Below are 21899 nucleotides of genomic sequence, written 5' to 3'. Positions count from 1 at the left end.
GTTATTTGGATTTTTACAAATTATCTTTGAAAGACAAGGTCCTGAAAAAGGGACGTTTCTTTTTTGCTGAGTTTAGTTATTTGTCCTGCTTGTTTGATAGGCTTAATGTTAATGTTTTTATTTTGTAATAAATATATTATCCAAAATTGGTCTGTATTTGAATCCAAACGATACTGGTAGTTGAATTTTGCTGCTGGTGTGCTTTTGAAATGTCTTGGTCAGTTGAAATGGACATTATTGGACAATAATTGGATGTTTTTGGCTTACTATCATTTCCTATTCATTTCCACTTAAACTCAGATTGTACTGTACTTGTTAAAACTAAGAAGCTTAAAAACGGTCATATCAAATGCAAACATATTTATTTGAACTTTCAGTGATATGTTCTCTTTTCAGAGGTTGAACAACTCGGCTCTTTTAAGCCAATCGACTGAATGTATGGTGTTGAATAAATGAACATGTCTTGGTTAACTTCACTGGGTTACGAGACAGTAAAAAAGTGGAAGAGTACTTCAGAATCATAAGACACAATCCTCAAAAGTCTTACAAATCCATCTGTTGGCATGTTTAAAATGAACTCTTCACCAAGTACAAGTTTGAAAAAAGCAGTCACTTTTATTTAGCATGTTTTCACAACACTTGATTTTAAGCCTTTTTATCAATTACATTTTTTTTAAAGGTAACAGTTAACTCAAACCAACCTATAAACTGACTGCTTCAATTCCAAGATCAGGGTGAACGTTGTCCATTCTCTGGGCCCTGGAGTCCTTTTAAATGTACAGGCGAGCAGCAACTTCAGCAGTACAAAACAGAGATACAAATGAATGAGGTACAGCAGAAACCCAAAGAAGCGATGGAGGAAGGGAAGGCTCAGGACACAATATCTGAAATGTATTTGTTAGGGCAGGTTCTTCACAAGCAGCCCTGAGCACCGTTGAAAAGTGACATTACTGCGAGCTGGCTGACTGCTTACGCCCCAACTGACTGAAAGACGGCATCAGGATTCAGGATCCATTGGCATTCCTAAGCAGTGATTACATCCCTATGGAATTGTCCAGAAACTAAAAGACAAAGAAACAAATCAACTGTTTACTGTGCCAGTGCTGAAGGAATTTTCACAGCTAGCTTTTCCAAATCGAAAATTAACCTTTTTTTTTTTAAAGGGCTGTCGTAAGTTATTTTCGACACAGAGACAAATATAGATCACTCCAGGATCACTGGAGAGCAAAGATTTGTCAGTAACACTTGGCAAATGTCTGTAGACATTTAATTTAGTAGAAAATGCCTTGATTTTAAAAGGAAGATAAACCTGGGACATATTTGGGGTTGGTCTTCTAGAAGTGTAGACAACCAGAATAAATGCTATTCTGATTATATAAATGTACTGAGGATTACAATATAATACCGGTTAGACAAGGGCAACACAGGAAGACTTCAGAAAAATATTTTTTTGAGAACAATCATGTACTTGTAGCCCAAAAATAATAATAATTCTGAAAATGTCTAAGTGCACTTACAACAGCTCTGACAAAGTTTAAGTCTACTCTCAGTGCTCCAATGGTGAAAATAATGTATGTGTCCCAAATGGCACCCTAATGGGCCCTAGTCAACAGTAGAACACTAGATAGGGAATCGGGTGTCATTCAGGACAGATGCTCAAGGTAAACATTTTCTGAAGATGCTGTCTGAATGAAATTACTTTCCAAGTTCCAAACACTTCTATGAAAAATGGGGCCTGGTTTGATTGGCTAAATAATATGGAAGGTGTGTGTGGGCGGGGGTGGGGGGTGGGGGGGGTAGGACATCATATACACATACACACGGTTTCCCTCGTCACATCAGCTTCTGACTGCAGCGATGCAACCGAAAGATCGCAAAGTAACAGACTGCAAAGAGGACTGCAATACATGAATGGATGCAGCCTTTTCTGTCTCACAAATGGTAAAATGTTTCTACATCGTCATTGTCACAATCCAGATTATTAAATAATCCCAGCCCTCCCCTTTCCCAACAAAAAAAGGTGTTATTCCAGTCAAGAATCAAAATAACCAATTTCAACCTTAAAATAAATATTAAGGGGGAAAACAATCCCCTGTACATAAAATAAAATAAAGGATGTGTTCAGAACACATTCACACGTGGGAATTGAAACGTACTTTAGATCACATGAAGTTCAATGAAGCTGCTCCAAGAGATCGGGACGCTGGCACAGACAAACTCCACTACTAGAGTGCGCTACCTTTAGATTATCCATTGTGTTGATTTTCGGCTTTTCTCATTTCGAATCTTGAACAATTTTGTGTTGGTTGGTCATCTTTCGTTTATTTTTTCTGATATGGGGGAAGGAGGGAGATTGTGAAAAGGAGTCCTCTTTCAGTGTGGCAGCCATGGCCTCAGAGCATCCCAAACCCTTTGGCATAGAGGATGGCTTTGAGCAGTCTCTCTCTTAGCTTCTCCCTGGTGTCGTACTCCGGGAGCAGCAGCACGTTGAAGCAGGTGTGAGATGTGGGTAACCTGCAGAAAGGGGCAGAGGAGAGGGAAGGGGTCAAAGGCCGTTCCAATTGTTAAGGTCAACAGGCCATTCATTTGGAATGGGATTACCTTGAAGTTCCACTGTAATCTGAAGCCAATTCATCAATTTCCCCTCAAACAAAACGCATGCAAAGTACATGGTTATTTTTATTCATTTATATATACACACAGTTGAACACATTTGCTAGTTGCATGTATCCAACATGATGTGAGTGAACAATGTGGGCTGCAGACGGAAGACATCCTCACCTGTCTGTGTCGGGGCCGTTCTTGGCGATGATCATCTTGAGCTTTCCCAGGCCTCCGACAGGGGCTCTGTCTGTGCCCGTGGTGAACTGCAGGAACAGCCTCTTCTGCTCCTCAGCAAATGAGTGCAGCGTCTCCCAGAACTCCCTGGTGGGTCAAGTACAGACAAGGCTTTATATTAGTGTCCTATCCTGGGTTTTTGGTCACTGTCCCTGATGTCAGCAGCAGATCAAACTGCTGAATTTCAAAATGGTTAGACTGTCCTTTCTGCAGTCAAGTCCCTTTTGAAGTAATGGTCCATCACCTCCACACACACACACACACACACACACACACACACACACACACACACACACACACACACACACACACACACACACACACACACACACACACACACACACACACACACACACACACAAAAATAAAGCAATTCCTTACTTAATGATGCGTGAATCTCTGCTGTAGCCACCATCATATTCTGTCGTTTCTTCAAGTGCTTGAAAGTCTAGGTTCTGTGTGTGATATACACATTATGGAGAGTTAAAAATCACATTTAAAAACCACAAAAAAATAATAAATACAAATTCTCTTTTCTACAGCTTACCCTGCTTCCACAGATGAGCAGCTCGATTTCCTCCGGCCGGAATAAATATTTCAGCGGGGACTCGTTGGTGACCATGTGAAAACCTCTTCTGAAGGCTTTGAACTGCTTCTCAACACTCTTATTCAGCATGTACTCCGCATACTGAGCTACAAACTCCTGTCGACCACAAGATGAAACAACGGCATGATTCTCTGGACGGAACACTACCTCATACTCTATTCAACCCCACTGGTCAAATAAGCTACATCTAAAATAGAAAAATCCTCATAATTAAAATGTCTAAAAGCATGATTTTGAGTGAAATCATTTTCTCCAAGAATTCTTGAAACTCACTTTTCTGTTCTCGTTGGTGACTGGAATTTGATCACCATTTTCCCTTAAGTCGTACATGAGGGGGTTTCCGAACAGGTCCGTCTGGGATATCTGGAAGGTGATCATCATGTCCTCCTCCACACTACCCTCGTACTCTGACAGCTCCTTCAGACTCTGGTACAGAACCTGCACAGAGAACAGGACACAGGGGAGAGCAGACAGGAACACCTTATCAATAACACCATTTCAATGGTATTTATCTGTTAAGGTCTAGATTGCCCTGAAAGAAATTGCTAAGTAAAATGTAATGTAACGCCATAGGAGTCTACAGCCATGTCGGAGCACAAAGGTTTAAATCCCACTCTGGAGATGAATATCATTAAGCTAATTGTATTAATAAACATGACTTCAAATACTAACCGGATTGGAGTCTGCGAGGTCCCGGAAGGTTCCTTTCTTGCCCATGAGCTTTCTGTAGACCACCATGGGGAAGTGAACGTCCAGGATGCAGTTGTTGTAAATGGCCAGGCCAAGGACGATGCCGATCAGCGTGAACTGACCCTCGTTTTCAAACGACGACGGGTTGAACCAGAACATCTTGGTGCGCTCGTCGTACGCAAACATTCCTGAGGAGAAGGAAGCCGTGTTAAGGACAAGGAACAACCTTTACAATACACAACACAAACCAACCACATCCACTGCAGTAACGACGAGGACCTTTATAAAACACAACAGCAACACAAATCAACCACATCCAATTCCATTCTCACAGTGACGGGTCAGCAATGTATCGACCGACTGACGACTTGGTTTCTCACCAATATCTGGGTTGAAGATCTCCTCCACGACGAGCTGAAAGAACTCTTTGGAAACCCCTCCTTCATCTACACCTTGTTCTCCTTCAAACTCCACATACAGCTGCTTCTTCAAGTCTGCAGGATTCTCCATGGCGATCATCTCAAGCTAACAGGAAGAATAGAAGTAAAATAATGATCTAATACTAGTGTGAGGAATATAGTGGACACTCTCTCCAGTCAGTACAAACACCACTCCAATGCTTTTAAATTCTTGAGGGGGAGTAGACGAAACAAGTGCACACTTCGGGGTGGGAGAAACTAAACAGGGCCTTGGACTTACCCTGACGAGGGCATCATCGATGATGTGGTCTCGGCGTACTTTAAGCCTTAGGTAGGGGTTGAGCTGTTGTCCCTGCACCAGGCTGTAGAGTACTGTGATGCGTCGCTCGCTGTACATGCGGATGCGGTTGTCGTAGTACAGGCCCAGGTTCTTGGTCACGGCATTGAGGATGAATGGACACGTCATGAAGGAGAACTTGTTCTCCGTCTCCACTTTAAAGAACGTGTAGTCCTTGTCCATCTCTAGGACTTCATTCAGGGGCTCGTTGACAAACTCCTCAAAGGGGATGAGGGGCCGCCGGCTGTCGGAAGTCCGGATGGTAAGCTCAGTCTCCAGGGGGTCCACCCGGGGGCCCTTCTTGTTTCTCCTCTCCTCCCCCAGCAGCTCCTGCAGTGTCAACTCGCTGGACTCAGGGATGGGCTCCTCGTCCTCCTCTTCGTTGTGCTCCGTGTCCACCTCCCCTCCCATGACATTTGCATAGTAGACAATCTTCAAGCACTTGGTGGCTGCCACCACTGCATCGTCGTCGTTCACCAGGTTGCGGCTGTTGAACTCATTGCTGACCACCTTAGTAATTAAAATAACAATACATTTAATTTGTATAGTGCTTATCATTACAGAGGAATCTCATAGCTCTATGTAGGCTGAAAAAAAAGAAAAGACAAAATACCAAGAGAATCTAGCTACCTTGTAGGTGATGAGCTGCTGGAAGGTCTCCATTATACGGTGGATCTGCTCAGCACTGTAGTGAGACCACAGGCGGGCCAGCTTGGCCAGCGCGGGTAGGGGCAGCTTGCTCATGGCCCTGCAGAACTGGGGCAGGGCGATCTCCAGGTAGTCTGGGCTGTGGAGGTTACTGTTCTCCATCACCACCACAAACAAGTTCAGGTAGTTGGGGTCCCGGGAGTAGACGTTGTGGTACGTCAGGTCACATTCCACGTTGGGCGACAGGTAGACCAGTGCGTTGAGGAAGGCAGTTTCGATATTACCGTTGGACAGCAGTCTCTGGTAGACCCTCCTGACAGCGTCGATGTCCACAGAAACCTCATCAGGACCTAGCTTCCCCACATCATTGTCCCCTGATGCAGCGCCGTCTAACCGGGAAGAGGAACCGGGCGAGTCCTCCTCCATAGCAGCATCGGAGCAGGCGGCCACTTCCTCCTCGTCCTCATCTTTGTCCTCGTCCTTGCTCTGGAGGGACTTGAGCTCCTCCTTGGTGGGTGGTTTGGACCGGCGGAAGCTCTGCACCAGGCCCTCTGCGCTGGAGAACACCCGTCCTATGACCCGGATCAGAGGGGAGTAGTCCTCCTTCTCTCCACAGATGTGTAGGATCTCATACACTTTCTCCTCTGTTAGGTAATTCACATCTGGAAAACATCAATGTAATACAGTTAATTAAGCAGCATATGTAATATCCAGTTATGGGTAAAAAGTTAACAGTTTCAGTTAAGACCAACAGTCTGATTCTGAAATTCTGCACTACAATTGAAACACTCCGAAAAGTATTGATGCGCGAATGAGTCACTTATGCCAACACACCTTTGAAGTCGTCCCGTACACAATGGTTCATAGTGGTGCCTTTCTTGGAGGGGTGTGGGTCGCACAGTTTGGCATTGATCTTGTACAGCTCCAGGGCCTTGACGGCAGCTGCGTTGTTGTCCAAGCGGTGGGAGCCCCTGGACGAGGAGCACCACGTGTTCGAGCAGGAGTCATTCCCACAGCCCTCCGTTAACTGGTGGTAGTAGCGCTCTATTAGATGCTTGGCGGCTGCTCGCTTCCTGAATTGGAGGCCGTTCAGATTGGAAGCATGGAGAGTTATGAAACTGACTGCGAGTCTCAATCAAAACAGCACTGAAATCAGTCTTATCAACATCCAAAGTGGTAAACATTTAAAAAAAAAAAAATTTTAAAGGAACTTAATGTCATTTATAAATATCAATGTGGTCTTCATTGGAAATTAGATAAGCCGCTAAACATTTAAGAACTAAAACATTCATTTTCATTGTGAACTTGTGGACTCAGCATCCACTGTGTGTGCCTGCTGCAGTCAGCAGACCATGCAGGAGGGATGGTGTGTGGAAGCCAAAGAGGAAAATTATTCATATGAAGGTGCAGATGGTGACACTTTGACAAAATGACTGTGGACATGCATTGGTTAGTGAAAGGAGGGAGATATTAAATATTAGCATTCCATAGATAGTCAATTAACATGTTCTGTGGTAGGTGACTAAATTAACTTACTGTACTGTAGGTAGCTACTGTACGTTAATCACTGAATGACATGACTGACAACTTAAAATAAACTTACATTCGGCTTGCTTCCGTGTTTTCTATGTCAGACTCCTCTTGTATTCTAAACAAACAAATGCATCAATAGCTTAGGTCAGGAATATGTAGCTAAATCTGTTGACAGAACCATCTAGCCTACCTACTACAGCTAGCTACAGCAGAGAATTTAACAAACTTATCTAGCGAGTGAAACGATTTTTACAAGTGTAGCGTTAGCTAACTAGCTAGTTAAGACAGCCACAACAACTAACAGTAAGTGGACGCTAGTTAATCTCATGTTAATGTAAACCAATTTCTGACTGATGATGAAATGTCTACAGGAACAGCGAATATAAAATCTGCAAAGACCGATACAAGTAGCTAACGTTGGCCAGCTAGCTAACGCAGACAGAGTGATGACCGTGCAGCTTGCTTGCTTAGTAGCTAGTCGTTCAGGCGATAATGTTTTAGGTAACATAGTTACAATTCAGCAATACATCGTCGTAACTGTACGGTAACGTGAAATCAGAACAGCAAACAAACTAGCTACCTAAAAGTTATGTTAATAACTAGCTTATTAGCATTGCTAGTTAGCCAACTAGCGGTTGCTAAATTCACTTTTCAGGCCTAGCCTAGCTGGAGGGCAACATTAACTAGCTGTCTATATACCTGGAAATCTGCAGGAATGTTGCACTTTTACTTCATTTTACATGCCAGTTACATAGCTAGCTAGCCAGAAACCATAAGTTGGGAATCATTTTATTGCTACGATACAGAAACATGCACCCTTCCCCAAACCACGACACTGTATTTATCTCGATGCCGACCTGTCGTATCCTCCTGCAGGGGATGTCTCGGCCTGTGGAAGCGCACACTCACAGTCCCTCTCGTCGGAATTCATACGAGACGTTCTCCCGCAGTTGCCCGTGATCCTGTGTAACTGTATGAATTAACACTTTCTCCACAGTTTGGATAAATGTTCAACAAATCGTGATGTTACTGCTCAAGGCTCTTGACGGTGATGGGCGATTTTATTGAATAAGGAACTTCATTTAAGGCCTATTTCATGCTCTAGTCTCTGTTTGGTGTTTACAGCCATCTTGACTTCAACAACCCGACCAGGGGACACGTCCCAGAATGCAATGTTGCGGTAGGAATATTTTGTTCAAAAGCCTTTTCCCTCACTTTTGAGCTCAGTTCAGTCATTGAGCTACTGCAAAAAACAGTGAAGCCTTTGTATGTCTGTTACAAACGCCTCCAAAATACATAGCTATCCCTATTAAAATTGTTCCTTGAGTCAGGCAAATGGGGTTCTGCCACTGTTCACTACACCGATGTCAGAAGTGGGATACATGTACTATCGTTTTAATTCTTAAACGTCTAAGCTGGGGGGGGGCCTTTAGCTATATAATATTTTTGTTTAATTATTTTATAAAATATTGAATTGGCCTTTACTACTATAGCCTATAGAAACGCAATGAATAACACATGCATAAATGGCAACAAGTGTCTGTCCTATATCTAAGAGATATACATTTTGTTTTACTCTAGGGTATAACCAGTGATGTTGAGACTCGTGCCCTTCCACAAATCCTGTTTCTTTTTTATTTCCATATTATTGTTACATTGATACAGCCAGGCCTAATTCCATACATTACCACTGTAAATGATCTGTACTTTCTCAAGTAGACCTAAATGACATGCAATTAAAGATGTAATCCATAACATTTATTCTCTAAGGGAATTGATTATCACGTTTACAGGAGTAACACTATATATTATCACATGTTCATAGTTGGGCCAAATGTAAATATTCTTCATTTCTGGAATGAGGTCTTGCAAAGGGACATGGATCTTGAAAAGATTAAGAAACATAAAACACAATATGTTAGTTGTTGATTTGACCTGTGATGATTACTGTAATTACAATGACGATATTAATGAATGCTTAAACCTACTGGAACCTACTTTTGCCTGAGATGAGCCCCATAATGTAAGAAATCACCATACAAGGGCAGTTGCGGCATAAAGACAGTAACCCCTGGAAAGAAAATAATGATTTAAAAGTGACCTGTCTGCTTCAGAGATACACTGCAGTTCTGACTTTTCTTTAAATAGCTACATTTTGGCAGATATCTCCTCAACACTAGACAAGAAGATATTGAATTAACACAGAACAAAAACATAAACGCAACATATAGTGTTGGTCCAATGTTTCATGAGCTGAAATAAAAGATCCCAGAAATGTTCCACAAAAAGCTGATTTCTCTCAGATTTTGTGCACACATTTGTTGACATTCCAGTTCGTGAGCATTTCTCCATTGCCAAGATAATCCATCCACCTGACAGGTGTGACATGTCAAGAAGCTGATTAAAAAGCTTGATCATTACACAGACCTTGAGCCGGGGACAATAAAACACCACTTTAAAATGTGCAGTTTTATCACATAACACAATGCCCCAGATGTCTCAAGTTTTGAGGGAGTGTGTAATTGTCATGCTGACTGCAGGAATGTCCACCAGAGCTGTTGCCAAAGAGTTGAATGTTCATTTCTCTACCAAAAGCCGCCTCAAATGTTGTTTTAGAGAATTTGGCAGTACGTCCAACTGGCCTAACAACCGCAGACTACATGTAACCACACCAAGCCCAGAACCTCCACATCCGGCTTCTTCACCTGCGGGATCGTCTGAAACCAGCCACCCAGGCAGCTGAGGAAACTGTGGGTTTGCACAACCAAAGAATTTCTCAGGGAAGCTCATCTGCGTGCTCGTCGTCCTCACCAGGGTCTTGGCCTTACTGCAGTTCAGCGTCGTAAATGACTTCAGCGGGCAAATGCTTACCTTCAATGGCCACTCTGTTCACAGTGTGAATAGAGTGCCCCATGGTGGCGGTGGGGTTATGGTATGGGCAGGCATAAGCTATGGACAACGAACACAATTGCATTTTATCGATGGCAATTTTAATGCACAAATATATCGTGAGGAGATCCTGAGGCCCATTTTGTGCCGTTCATCCACCGCCATCATGTTTCAGCATAATGCACTGCCCCATTTCGCAAGGATCTGGACACAATTCCTGGAATCTGAAAATGGCCCAGTGCTTCCATGGCCTGCATACTCACCAGACATGTCACACATTGAGCATGTTTGGGGGGGCTGGATCAACATGTACAACAGTGTGTTCCAGTTCCCGCAAATATCCAGCAACTTCGCACAGAGGAGAGGGACTGTCATGTTTTGTCATTGATTATCATGTCTTGTCCCTGTGCTTCCCCTTCTATTCGTTTCCCTCTGCTGGTCTTATTAGGTTCTTTCCCTCTTTCTATCCCTCTCTCTCCCCCTCCCTCTCTCACTCTCTCGCTCTCTCTTCTCTCTATCGTTCCGTTCCTGCTCCCAGCTGTTCCTATTTCCCTAATCAATCATTTAGTCTTCCCACACCTGTTCCCGATCCTTTTCCCTGATTAGAGTCCCTATTTCTCTCCTTGTTTTCCGTTCCTGCCCTGTCGGATCCTTGTCTATTATTCACCGTGCTGTGTCTATGTATTGCCCTGTCGTGTCGTGTTTCCCTCAGATGCTGCGTGGTGAGCAGGTGTCTGAGTCTGCTACGTTCAAGTGCCTTCCCGAGGCAACCTGCAGTTCTTGATCAAGTCTCCAGTCTGTTCTCGTCATTACGAGTAGTATTATGCCTTTTGTTTGTAAAGTACTTTACTGGATTAAAAACTCTGTTTTCGCCAAGTCGCTTTTGGGTCCTCATTCACCTGCATAACAGGGACAACATTCCACAGACAACAATCAACAGCCTAATCAACTCTATGTGAAGGAGATGTGTCACGCTACATGAGGCAAATGGTGACCACACCAGATTTGGACTGGTTTTCTGATCCACGCCCCTACCTCTTTTTTTAATGGTATCTGTGACCAACCATCCATAGATGATTGTTTAATGATTTTATTTAAATCGACTTATTTCCTTATATGAACTGGAAATCAGTAAAAATCTTTGAAATTGTTGCACGTTACGTTTATATTCTTGTTCAGTACAGTAGTTGCTGATGTATGGTTACTTTTTATCATACCATGGCAGCGTTTAGAATCCAAGCTAGACAGTCACAATTTCTGGCCTGTAAAAAAAGGAGAGGAAAAATGAATACCGTACATCAAATAGAGAAATACTGTATTCAAAATGCTGATTAATTGATACCATACCATAGGATCTATGTCAAACTTCTGCCTAATATTTCTGACTTCTGCATCATTGCGAGGACAGTCCAGTAGTCCCTGGCTCTCATGGAACAGACAGTCCACTGTGTCAAACTTCTGGCTAATATTTCTGACTGCTGCATCATTGTGAGGACAGTCCAGTAGTCCCAGGCTCTCATGGAACAGACAGTCCACTGTGAGTATTACATCACTTCTGGTCACTAGTCTGCTGCTGTAAGGTACAGTGTAGTCTGGGTTGAAGGTGTGATGCAGTACTACCAGAATGACATCTTTACCCTCTGTCAAGAAAGAGAATGTGGGAATACGTCAAAATTAACCTATAAGCCTCTCAAATAAACAATGTAGTAATGTAATTCATGCCTTTGGTACATTTTGAGTAAATCTGGTGTGGAAAGAGAATATCTGGTATAGAGGGAAATAACATTGCTTGGGAAGTCATATTTGGGATGAGTTACTGTACTTGGAATCTGTTGCAGTGCTGCTTCAATATCAGTCCCGGCGCGGGAGACGATGGGACAGAAAGCCATGATGACATCACTCTCCTCTGGCGACTCGACTTCCGTAAAACATCTTGTGGTGTTGTTGAGTCGTCTCATAAACTGAATATGAGAATCCAAAGTATTGCCAGTCTCAACTGTGTAGTACTTCATATTATGTGCCACTGATTTTAAACTGACAACAAAGAGGAAAGTCAAAAAGGTAATTGATAAAAGTATTCATGTTTTTGTTAATTGGAACAATGTTCATAGTTCAGCCAGCTATAAGAGCATTGTAGGTTAAACCATTTACTTTATAGTGCACCCCTTCATCAAAATATTACATTATACAAAAGAGCCCTGTTGAAAATTACCTTTGCGTTCAATCATGGATCTAAAGGAAGTGAATGAACAGACAAATGGGTTTATTAGTCTAGATAGATACATTCAGGATAGGAAAACTACAACCAGTGTGCAAACCATGAAGATAAAATATATTTCTCTACAGTGCAAGCTGTGTACAGCAGCATGAGGCTATATCACATTCTAAACATGCACTTTTTTGCTCTAGTCTTTCACAGTATCCGGCTCTCCAGCACTTCACCACCTCACTCCTTCCACTGGACCACATGGTTTCTTGGAATTAGAAAGTGAAAGCAATGTGTTATTGTAAATGGACTTACTGACTCAGTTCTATTCTACATTCATAGAATTACTCACCTAAAAAACATTCCATTAAATTCTGCACTAGCAGTTTCCACTTAACCATGTGTACCGTTTTATTCCTGTTGTAGACATAGACTATTAAATGATCACAAAACCTTTCATGACACCCACCCAACTGTAATTGATAGTTATGGTGTTCATATTGAACATGAATTATCAATGAAATGAGGAAAGTAGACTTACTCTGCAGCTATGGGTAACTTTTCTGTTGACTGTACTGTAGTTGTGGTTTGAAGTGATCTGTTTTAATAGCAAAGAGAAAGTGAAACTAAACAGCATGAGATAATAAGGGGAGGTGGCCATTTTTTCAGAAAGTCACAAATGCTGAGTTTACACAGGCAGATGCATTCAGATTTTCTTCCACTACTTGGTCGTTTGACCAATCACATCAGATCTTTTCACAACAGATCTTTTTAGGAGCTGATCGGAAAAAAAGATCAGAATTGGGCTGCCTGTGTGAACGCAACCATCTAGGCAATCTACAGTTCAGACAACAAAGTGAGCACAACTGATTTGGTAAACAGCTGAGGAATGGGGCTGAAAAAATGTAACCACACTCACATTTATAGACAGAGCTATGGATGCACCACCATCCATGATATCAAAATGATAGTTTTAGCCATGGTTTAAGGCTATACAGTGTTTGTTTACAATTACACATTTAAAAACAATGAAATAAAACAAGCTTATATTTTGGGTTCTGATGGGGTTGACAGTTGTAATCTCATAGTGCAATTAGAATGTATAGTCTTTAAGAATCAATGGGTGTATCTATAATTAATTCAAAAGTCCAAAAATGTATGTACCAATAGCAGATTGCCACTTTAATAAGGTGCATGACAGTAGTTAGACCAAGCACGATTTACATTTGTTTGCTCGCCTCAATTTCTTAAAAATCTGTCCTCTCATCCCCTTCATCTGCACTGATTGGAAAAATTTGACAGGTGAAACAACATGGTGGAAGCTCATCTTTAGTCCATTGACTTATGTATCCCTGTACATTGACTTATGTATCCCCGTACATTGACTTATGTATCCCTGTACATTGACTTATGTATCCCCGTACATTGACTTATGTATCCCCGTACATTGACTTATGTATCCCCGTACATTGACTTATGTATCCCCTTACATTGACTTATATATCCCCGTACATTGACTTATGTATCCCCGACTTATGTATGTATCCCCGTACATTGACTTATGTATCCCCTTACATTGACTTATGTATCCCCGTATGTATCCCCGTACATTGACTTATGTATCCCCGTACCTTATGTATCCCCTACATTGACTTATGTATCCCTGTACATTGACTTATGTATCCCCGTACATTGACTTATGTATCCCCGTACATTGACTTATGTATCCCCGTACATTGACTTATGTATCCCCGTACATTGACTTATGTATCCCCGTACATTGACTTGTGTATCCCCGTACATTGACTTGTGTATCCCCGTACATTGACTTGTGTATCCCCGTACATTGACTTGTGTATCCCCGTACATTGACTTATGTATCCCCGTACATTGACTTGTGTATCCCCGTACATTGACTTATGTATCCCCGTACATTGACTTGTGTATCCCCGGTGGTTGACTTGTGTATCCCAATTGTCATTGACTTAAAAGTATCCCGACTTTAAAATGTAAAAGTCACCCAGTTAAATCTATTTGAGTAAAAGTCTAAAAGTATTTGGTGGAAAAAGTACCCAATTGTCATACTTGAGTAAAAGTAATTACTAAAATGTACTTTAAAATGTAAAAGTCAAACAGTTAAATCTATTTGAGTAAAAGTCTAAAAGTATTTGGTTTTAAATATACTTAAGTCTCAAAAGTAAATGTAATTACTAAAATGTACTTAAGTATCAAAAGTAAAAGTAAAACTATAAATAATTTTTTTCCTTATATTAAGCTAACCAGACAACACCATTTTCTTGTTTTTATTTATTTACATATAGCCAGAGGAACACTCCATCTGTCGCTGACTGGGTGTTTTTATTTATTTACATATAGCCAGAGGAACACTCCATCTGCCCCTGACTGGGTGTTTTTATTTATTTACATATAGCCAGAGGAACACTCCATCTGTTGCTGACTGGGTGTTTTTATTTATTTACATATAGCCAGAGGAACACTCTCATCTGTCGCTGACTGGGTGTTTTTATTTATTTACATATAGCCAGAGGAACACTCCATCTGTCGCTGACTGGGTGTTTTTATTTATTTACATATAGCCAGAGGAACACTCCATCTGTCGCTGACTGGGTGTTTTTATTTATTTACATATAGCCAGAGGAACACTCCATCTGTCGCTGACTGGGTGTTTTTATTTATTTACATATAGCCAGAGGAACACTCCATCTGTCGCTGACTGGGTGTTTTTATTTATTTACATATAGCCAGAGGAACACTCCATCTGCCGCTGACTGGGTGTTTTTATTTATTTACATATAGCCAGAGGAACACTCCATCTGCCGCTGACTGGGTGTTTTTATTTATTTACATATAGCCAGAGGAACACTCCATCTGTCGCTGACTGGGTGTTTTTATTTATTTACATATAGCCAGAGGAACACTCCATCTGCCGCTGACTGGGTGTTTTTATTTATTTACATATAGCCAGAGGAACACTCCATCTGCCGCTGACTGGGTGTTTTTGTTTGTCGAACCGTTCATTCAGGTACACACTAGACAGTGTTATGCATGAAAAGCCGAGGAGGCCAGCCGTTTCTGGGATACTGGAACCGGTGTGCCTGGCACCTACGGTCAGACCACGCTCAAAGTCGTTTAGGTCACTCGTACTTTTTGATTACAGTTTTTCCCAATTGTTTACACACTAAAAGTGGAACTTGAAACGCAATCACCGAAACCTGAAACTCATGTACCAAATCCCTAAACCAAGTCTGCAAAATTGCAAACGCAATTCCTGCTTTTCAATTCTATATCACACTTTTTGCAAAACACTAGGCAGGCATAGGTTCGTAGTCCAAGGCAGAGTCAAAAAGGGCCACAGCGGAAGGCAGGCAGGTCTTAAACAGGAAGACTAGAAAACATGCTGGTAAGACCTGACAAAACAAGATGAACTGGCAACAAACAGAAAACACAGGTATAAATACACAGGGGATAATGGGGGAAAAAATAGGAGACACCTGGTGGGGACAAGGACAAGGCAGGTGAAACAGCTCCGGTTGTGACACAATGACTGTATCTACGACTTGGTTTTACTCAATGACTATTTATTACTTGGCTTTCCTCAATGACTAGATGATTTGGCTTTGCTCAATGACTACCTACCAAAGGTTCCACTGTGTCCATTACAATGGATAAAAACATCTATTATTGAAGATGCCCAATCTTCAGAGATAACAATAGAACATGAAGACAAAGATACTGGTGTCCATCTGGGGCCATGCTTTTCCCTAAATGATTATGACAAGTCCAGCTCCAGAATAGCCTAATCTTTTGAATACGGTGTAGTAAAAAAACAGCAACAACAGATAACATTAACTAGCTAAGGTTAGCAAGATAACTAGCTATGGTTAGTAAGATAACTAGCTAAGGTTAGCATGCTAGCTAGGTAGCTACACTAACAGCTGTCAGTTACCTATTTGTTGATGTTTGTCCACTCCACATGGAAAAATCACCAGTCACCACATTTCTTCCCACCCACAATTCGTGAATATGTAGGCCTGTAAATTGTCTGGTCATTCTTCAGAGGTGGATCCAACACAAGAATTTCCCGCAGTAGGCAGGAATTACATTGAAATGAGGGCAGCATTGTCCTCTGGTGGGTCCTTTAATATAAGGTCAAGTACAGGTAGGCCAAAATAAAGGAAACACCAACATAAAGTGGCGCTGGGACACCACAAGCCAGCAGAACCATTTCATTGCGCCTTGGCATAGACTGTACAAGTGTCTGGAACTCTTTCTGAGGAATGCAACACCATTTTTGGGGAGGAATTCCATGATTTGGTGTTTTGTTGATGGAACACTGCTCAAGCGCCACTCCAGAATCTCCCATAAGTGTCCAATTGGGTTGAGCCTGGTGACTGAGACCGACACAAATACCCTTTAAACCCACTATGATCCTTTGAGACCTCTCTTTTAAAGCAGAATATATATGTATATAATGAAGAGATGTTCTTGTCTCCGCCCTAACAATGGAAGTCGATGTCCCAAAGGTGAGAAGGCAGGAGGTCTGCTTAATAAACAGAATGTAGTATTCCCACATGGGATTGGACCCTTTCACTTCGCCTCTTCCTCTCTGTTCAAAGTCACTGAGATCTCTTCTTCTATCCATGGTAGCCAAAACAATGGGCAACTGGGCATTTCTACACATGACCCTAAGCATGATGGATTGTTAATTGCTTAATTAACTAAGAAACCACACCTGTGTGGAAGCACCTGCTTTTAATATACTTTGTATTCATCGTTTACTCAAGTGTTTCCTTTATTTTGAGAGTTACATGCACATAACAGTTTATACAAGACTATCACTCAGTTGTTGGTGATCCTGTGTGTCAGACGTCTGTATGAATGTACACTTCCTACTCAGGCTGTATAACATTTCAGCAAAATGGTATGTTACTGCTGAACACTTATTGAACAAGGAACTTCATTTCAACGGCAATTCCTCCACATATTCATCATCACCAAACCAAATCGCTTTGTGCACGGGGGCATTGTCATGCTGAAACAGGAAAGGGCCTTCCCCAAACTCTTGCCACAAAGTACAGAATCGTCTAGAATATCATTGTATGCTGTAGCATTAAGATTTCCCTTCACTGGAACTATGGGGCATAGCGCGACCCATGAAAAACGGCCCCAGACCATTATTCCTCCTCCACCAAACTTTACAGTTGACACTATGGATTGGGGCAGGTAGCTTTCTCCTGGCATCAGCCATACCCAGATTCGTCCATCGGACTACCAGATGGTGAAGCATGATTCATCACTCCAGAGAACGCCTTTCCACTGCTCCAAAGTACAAATGGCAGCGAGCTTTACACCACTCCAGCTGACGCTTGGCATTGCACATTGTGCTCTTAGGCTTCTATGTGGCTGTTCGGTCATTGAAACCCATTTCATGGAGCTCCCAACAAACAGTTATTGTGTTGCTTCCAGAGTCCGTTTGAAATTCAGTAGTGAGTGTTGCAACCGAGGACAGAGGGGTTCTTACGCGCCACAGGGTCCCATTCTGTGAGCTTGTGTGGCCTACCTCTTCAAGGCTGAGGCGTTGTTGCTCCTGGATGTTTCCACTTCACAATAACCGCACTTACAGTTGACCAGGGCAGAAATTTGACGAATTGATTTGTTGGAAAGGTGGCATCCTATGATGGTGCCATGTTGAAAGTGACTGAGGTCTTCAGTAAGGCCAATCTACAGCCAATGTTTTCCCATGGAGATTGCATGGCTGTGTGCTTGATTTTATACACCTGTCAGCAAAGGTGTGGCTGAAATAGCCGAATCCACTCACCTGAAAGGGTGTCCACATACTTTTGTATATATAGTGAATGTTGACACTGGTATTGTGCTTGTATTGTGCTGAAAATGAGGTTGATAAGTGGTGGAGTTGCCCTTTAAGGATTTGATTGAATAAGGAACTTAATTTAAGGCCTATTTCATGCTCTCTTCTCCATTGTGTGTTTACAGCCACCTTGACTTCAACAATCCGACCAGGGGTCATGTCTCAGAATGCAATGTTTTGTTCAAATGCCTTTTCCCTCACCATGTGTAACTCTGTGTTGTTTGTGTCGCACTGCTTTGCTTTATCTTGGCCAGGTCGCAGTGGTAAAGGAGAACTTTTAAATAAAGGTGTTCTCAACTGGCCAACCTTGTTAAATAAATAAAAAAGTTTAGCTTAGCTCAGCTTATTCATTGAACTATTGGAAAAAGTCAAGCCTTTGTATGCCTGTTCCAAACTCCTCGAAAAGAGAAAGCTATCCCTATTGAGTTTGTGGCTAGCAAGTTTTTCTTGCGTCAAGCAACCCAGGTTACCCCCCACTGTTTGCTACACTGGTGTCAGAAGTATGATGTATGTGCAAACTAGCAGTGATGTTGAGATGCATCCCCTTCCACAGATCCTGTTTCTTCTTTATTATTTTCCATTCATTTTTATTAACATTTTTCATATCGGCCCCAATTTCTATACATTACACCTGCAAGTGCTCTTAACATCAAAAGTAAAGACATTTTCTTAAGTAGGCCATAAAATTAAAGATGGAATCCATAAAAACAATTAGCATGTCTTCATTGTTGGTACAAAAGTGGAACTGCTGTCATCACTTCTGGAACGAGGTCTTGAAGAGGGATGTGGATCTTGAAAAGATTAGAAAACATGAAACACAACATGTTAGTGGTCCTGATTTGACCTGTGATGGTTATTCTAATTACAATGACCACATGAATGACAACCTACAACCTCCTTTGAACCTAATTATTGTCCCAGAAGCACCGCTTCACATACGAAAGCCGTGTACAGAGGTAGCTGTAGCCTGAAGACACTGCCCACTGGAAAGAGAATAATGACTTGTCAGATCCACAACAGTTCTGACTGTTGTTTAACAGCTCCATTAATTCATTTATTTCAATTTGACTGATTTCCTTATATGATCTATAACTCAGTCAAATCTTTGAAATGTTGCATGTTGTGTTTATATTTTTGTTCATTATAGTAGTTGATGATGTATAATTACTTTTATAATTTACAATGATTTGACATACCATGACACCGTTTAGAATCCAAGCTAGAAAGCCACAACTTCTGGTCTGTAAAATGAAGGAGAGGAAGAATGAGTACATCAAATACAGAGATACTGTATTCAAAATGATGATTAATTGACATCATACACTGTAAAGCTTCTGCTTAATATTTCTGACTGCTGCATCATTGCGAGGACAGTCCAGTAGTCCCTGGCTCTCATGGAACAGACAGTCCACTGTGTCAAACTTCTGGCGAATATTTCTGACTGCTGCATCATTGTGAGGACAGTCCAGTAGTCCCAGGCTCTCATGGAACAGACAGTCCACTGTGAGTATTACATCACTTCTGGTCACTAGTCTGCTGCTGTAAGGTACAGTGTAGTCTGGGTTGAAGGTGTGATGCAGTACTACCAGAATGACATCTTTACCCTCTGTCAAGAAAGAGAATGTGGGAATACGTCAAAATTAACCTATAAGCCTCTCAAATAAACAATGTAGTCATGTAATTCATGCCTTTGGTACATTTTGAGTAAATCTGGTGTGGAAAGAGAATATCTGGTATAGATGGAAATAACATTGCTTGGGAAGTCATATTTGGGATGAGTTACTGTACTTGGAATCTGTTGCAGTGCTGCTTCAATATCAGTCCCGGCGCGGGAGACGATGGGACAGAAAGCCATGATGACATCACTCTCCACTGGAGATTTGACTTCCGTAAAACATCTTGTGGTGTTGTTGAGTCGTCTCATAAACTGAATATGAGAATCCAAAGTATTGCCAGTCTCAACTGTGTAGTACTTCATCTTGTGTGCCACTGATTTAAGGTCAAGAAAGGTCATTGATAAATGTTAATGTTTTTGTTAATTGGCACAATGGATAGTTGGTTCATAGTTCAGCCAGCTATAAGAGCATTGTAGGTTAAACCATTTACTTTATAGTGCACCCCTTCATCAAAATATTACATTATACAAAAGAGTCCTGTTGAAAATTACCTCTGCGTTCCAACATGGATCTATTGAAAGTGAAAGAACAGACAAAGGGGTTTATTAGTCTAGATAGATACATTCAGGATAGGGAAACATATACATCAACCAGTGTGCAAACCATCTGTCTTATATATTTCTTAATTCCATTATTTTACTTTTTGATTGTAGTGAATTGTTAGATATTACTAGATTAGATAACACAAGCATTTCGCTACACCTGCAATAAAATCTGCTAAATATATGTATGCAACCAATAAAATCTGCTAAATATATGTATGCAACCAATAAAATCTGCTAAATATATGTATGCAACCAATAAAATCTGCTAAATATATGTATGCAACCAATAAAATCTGCTAAATATATGTATGCAACCAATAAAAAATATATGTATGCAACCAATAAAATCTGCTAAATATATGTATGCAACCAATAAAATCTGTTAAATATATGTATGCAATCAATAAAATGAGATTTGATCCATGGTGTGAACTGCATACATCAGTGTGAAGTTATTTCACATTCTAAACTTTCACTTTCACTCTCTTATCTTTCACAGTATCCAGCTCTCCAGCACTTTACCACCTCACTCCTTCCACTGGACCACATGATTTCTTGGAATTAGACAGTGAAAGTAATGTGTTATTGTAAATGTACTTACTGCCTCAGTTCTATTCTACATTCATAGAATTACTCACCTAAAAAACATTCCATTCAATTCTGCACTAGCAGTTTCCACATAACCAAGTGTACTGTTTTATTCCTGCTGTAGATATCATTTAATATTCTATCACAAAACCTTTCACGACACCCACCCAACTGTAAATGATAGTTGATGGTGTTCATATTGAACATGAATTGTCAAATGAAATGAGGAAAATAGACTTACCCTGCAGCTATGGGTAACTTTTCTGTTGACTGTACTGCAGTTGTGGTTTGAAGTGATCTGTTTTAATAGCAAAGAGAAAGTGAAACTAAACAGCATGAGATAATAAGGGGAGGTGGCAATTTTTTCAGAAAGTAACAAATGCTGAGTTTATACAGGCAGCTGCGTTCAGATTTTCTTCCACTACTTGGTCTTTTGACCAATCACAACATATCTTTTTACATCAGATCTTTTTCAGAGCTGATCTGATTGGTCAGAAGACCAAATTGGTGGAAAAAAGATCAGAATTGGGCTGCCTGTGTGAACGCAACCATCTAGGCAATCTACAGTTCAGACAACAACGTGAGCACAACTGATTTGGTAAACAGCTGAGGAATGGGGCTGGAAAAATGTAACCACACTCTCACATTTATAGACAGAGCTATGGATGCACCACCATCCATGATATCAAAATGATAGTTTTAGCCATGGTTTAAGGCTATACAGTGTTTGTTTACAATTACACATTTAAAAACAATGGAATAAAACAAGCTTATATTTTGGGTTCTGATGGGGTTGACAGTTGTAATCTCATAGTGCAATTAGAATGTATAGTCTTTAAGAATCAATGGGTGTATCTATAATTAATTCAAAAGTCCAAAAATGTATGTACCAATAGCAGATTGCCGCTTTAATAAGGTGCATGACAGTAGTTAGACCAAGCACGATTTACATTTGTTTGCTCGCCTCAATTGCTTAAAAATCTGTCCTCTTACCTGCACTGATTGGAAAGACTTGACAGGAGGAAACAACATG

General features: G+C 41.2%; 3 protein-coding genes across 15 annotated transcripts; all 3 read right to left on the bottom strand.

Moving 5' to 3' along the window:
* Positions 1-589: 589 nt before the first annotated feature.
* LOC124022366 (ubiquitin-protein ligase E3A-like) lies at positions 590-8250 on the bottom strand. Its single transcript, XM_046337293.1, has 12 exons — positions 7930-8250; positions 7143-7187; positions 6374-6612; positions 5522-6201; positions 4835-5401; positions 4516-4660; positions 4118-4323; positions 3719-3883; positions 3386-3541; positions 3220-3293; positions 2782-2925; positions 590-2514 (listed from the first exon to the last, which is right to left on the bottom strand). The coding sequence occupies exons 1-12, from the start codon at positions 8001-8003 to the stop codon at positions 2394-2396; spliced, it is 2616 nt and encodes an 871-aa protein (XP_046193249.1). The 5' UTR covers positions 8004-8250; the 3' UTR covers positions 590-2393.
* Positions 8251-8686: 436 nt separating this feature from the next.
* Positions 8687-16151, bottom strand: LOC124022367. Of its 8 annotated transcripts, none has more exons than XM_046337296.1 (8): positions 16135-16151; positions 12709-12765; positions 12174-12435; positions 11784-11995; positions 11309-11601; positions 11179-11223; positions 9071-9143; positions 8687-8956 (listed from the first exon to the last, which is right to left on the bottom strand). In XM_046337296.1, exons 4-8 carry the CDS (start codon positions 11971-11973, stop codon positions 8892-8894), a joined length of 666 nt encoding a protein of 221 aa, XP_046193252.1. In that variant the 5' UTR covers positions 11974-11995; positions 12174-12435; positions 12709-12765; positions 16135-16151; the 3' UTR covers positions 8687-8891. The 8 variants fall into 8 exon arrangements, with proteins under 8 accessions (XP_046193252.1, XP_046193257.1, XP_046193253.1 ...); XM_046337301.1 differs by lacking the exon at positions 16135-16151 and adding an exon at positions 12520-12584 and having other exon boundaries at positions 12174-12193; positions 12709-12771; XM_046337297.1 differs by lacking the exon at positions 16135-16151 and adding an exon at positions 12520-12584 and having other exon boundaries at positions 12709-12770.
* A 2454-nt stretch (positions 16152-18605) lies between these two features.
* On the bottom strand, positions 18606-21203 carry LOC124022371. 6 transcript variants are annotated; one of them, XM_046337307.1, is made up of 7 exons: positions 21108-21203; positions 20225-20244; positions 19846-20046; positions 19380-19663; positions 19254-19298; positions 18949-19040; positions 18606-18848 (listed from the first exon to the last, which is right to left on the bottom strand). In XM_046337307.1, the coding sequence occupies exons 2-6, from the start codon at positions 20238-20240 to the stop codon at positions 18963-18965; spliced, it is 624 nt and encodes a 207-aa protein (XP_046193263.1). In that variant the 5' UTR covers positions 20241-20244; positions 21108-21203; the 3' UTR covers positions 18606-18848; positions 18949-18962. The 6 variants fall into 6 exon arrangements, with proteins under 6 accessions (XP_046193263.1, XP_046193261.1, XP_046193262.1 ...); XM_046337305.1 differs by having other exon boundaries at positions 18952-19040; XM_046337306.1 differs by having other exon boundaries at positions 18956-19040.
* Between the last annotated feature and the right edge of the window lie 696 nt (positions 21204-21899).

Source organism: Oncorhynchus gorbuscha, unplaced genomic scaffold (genome assembly GCF_021184085.1).
Source record: "Oncorhynchus gorbuscha isolate QuinsamMale2020 ecotype Even-year unplaced genomic scaffold, OgorEven_v1.0 Un_scaffold_1362, whole genome shotgun sequence".
Taxonomy (NCBI): Eukaryota; Metazoa; Chordata; class Actinopteri; order Salmoniformes; family Salmonidae; genus Oncorhynchus; species Oncorhynchus gorbuscha.
Note: the sequence above shows the minus strand (reverse complement) of the source record. Positions and strands in the feature narration are given on the sequence as shown.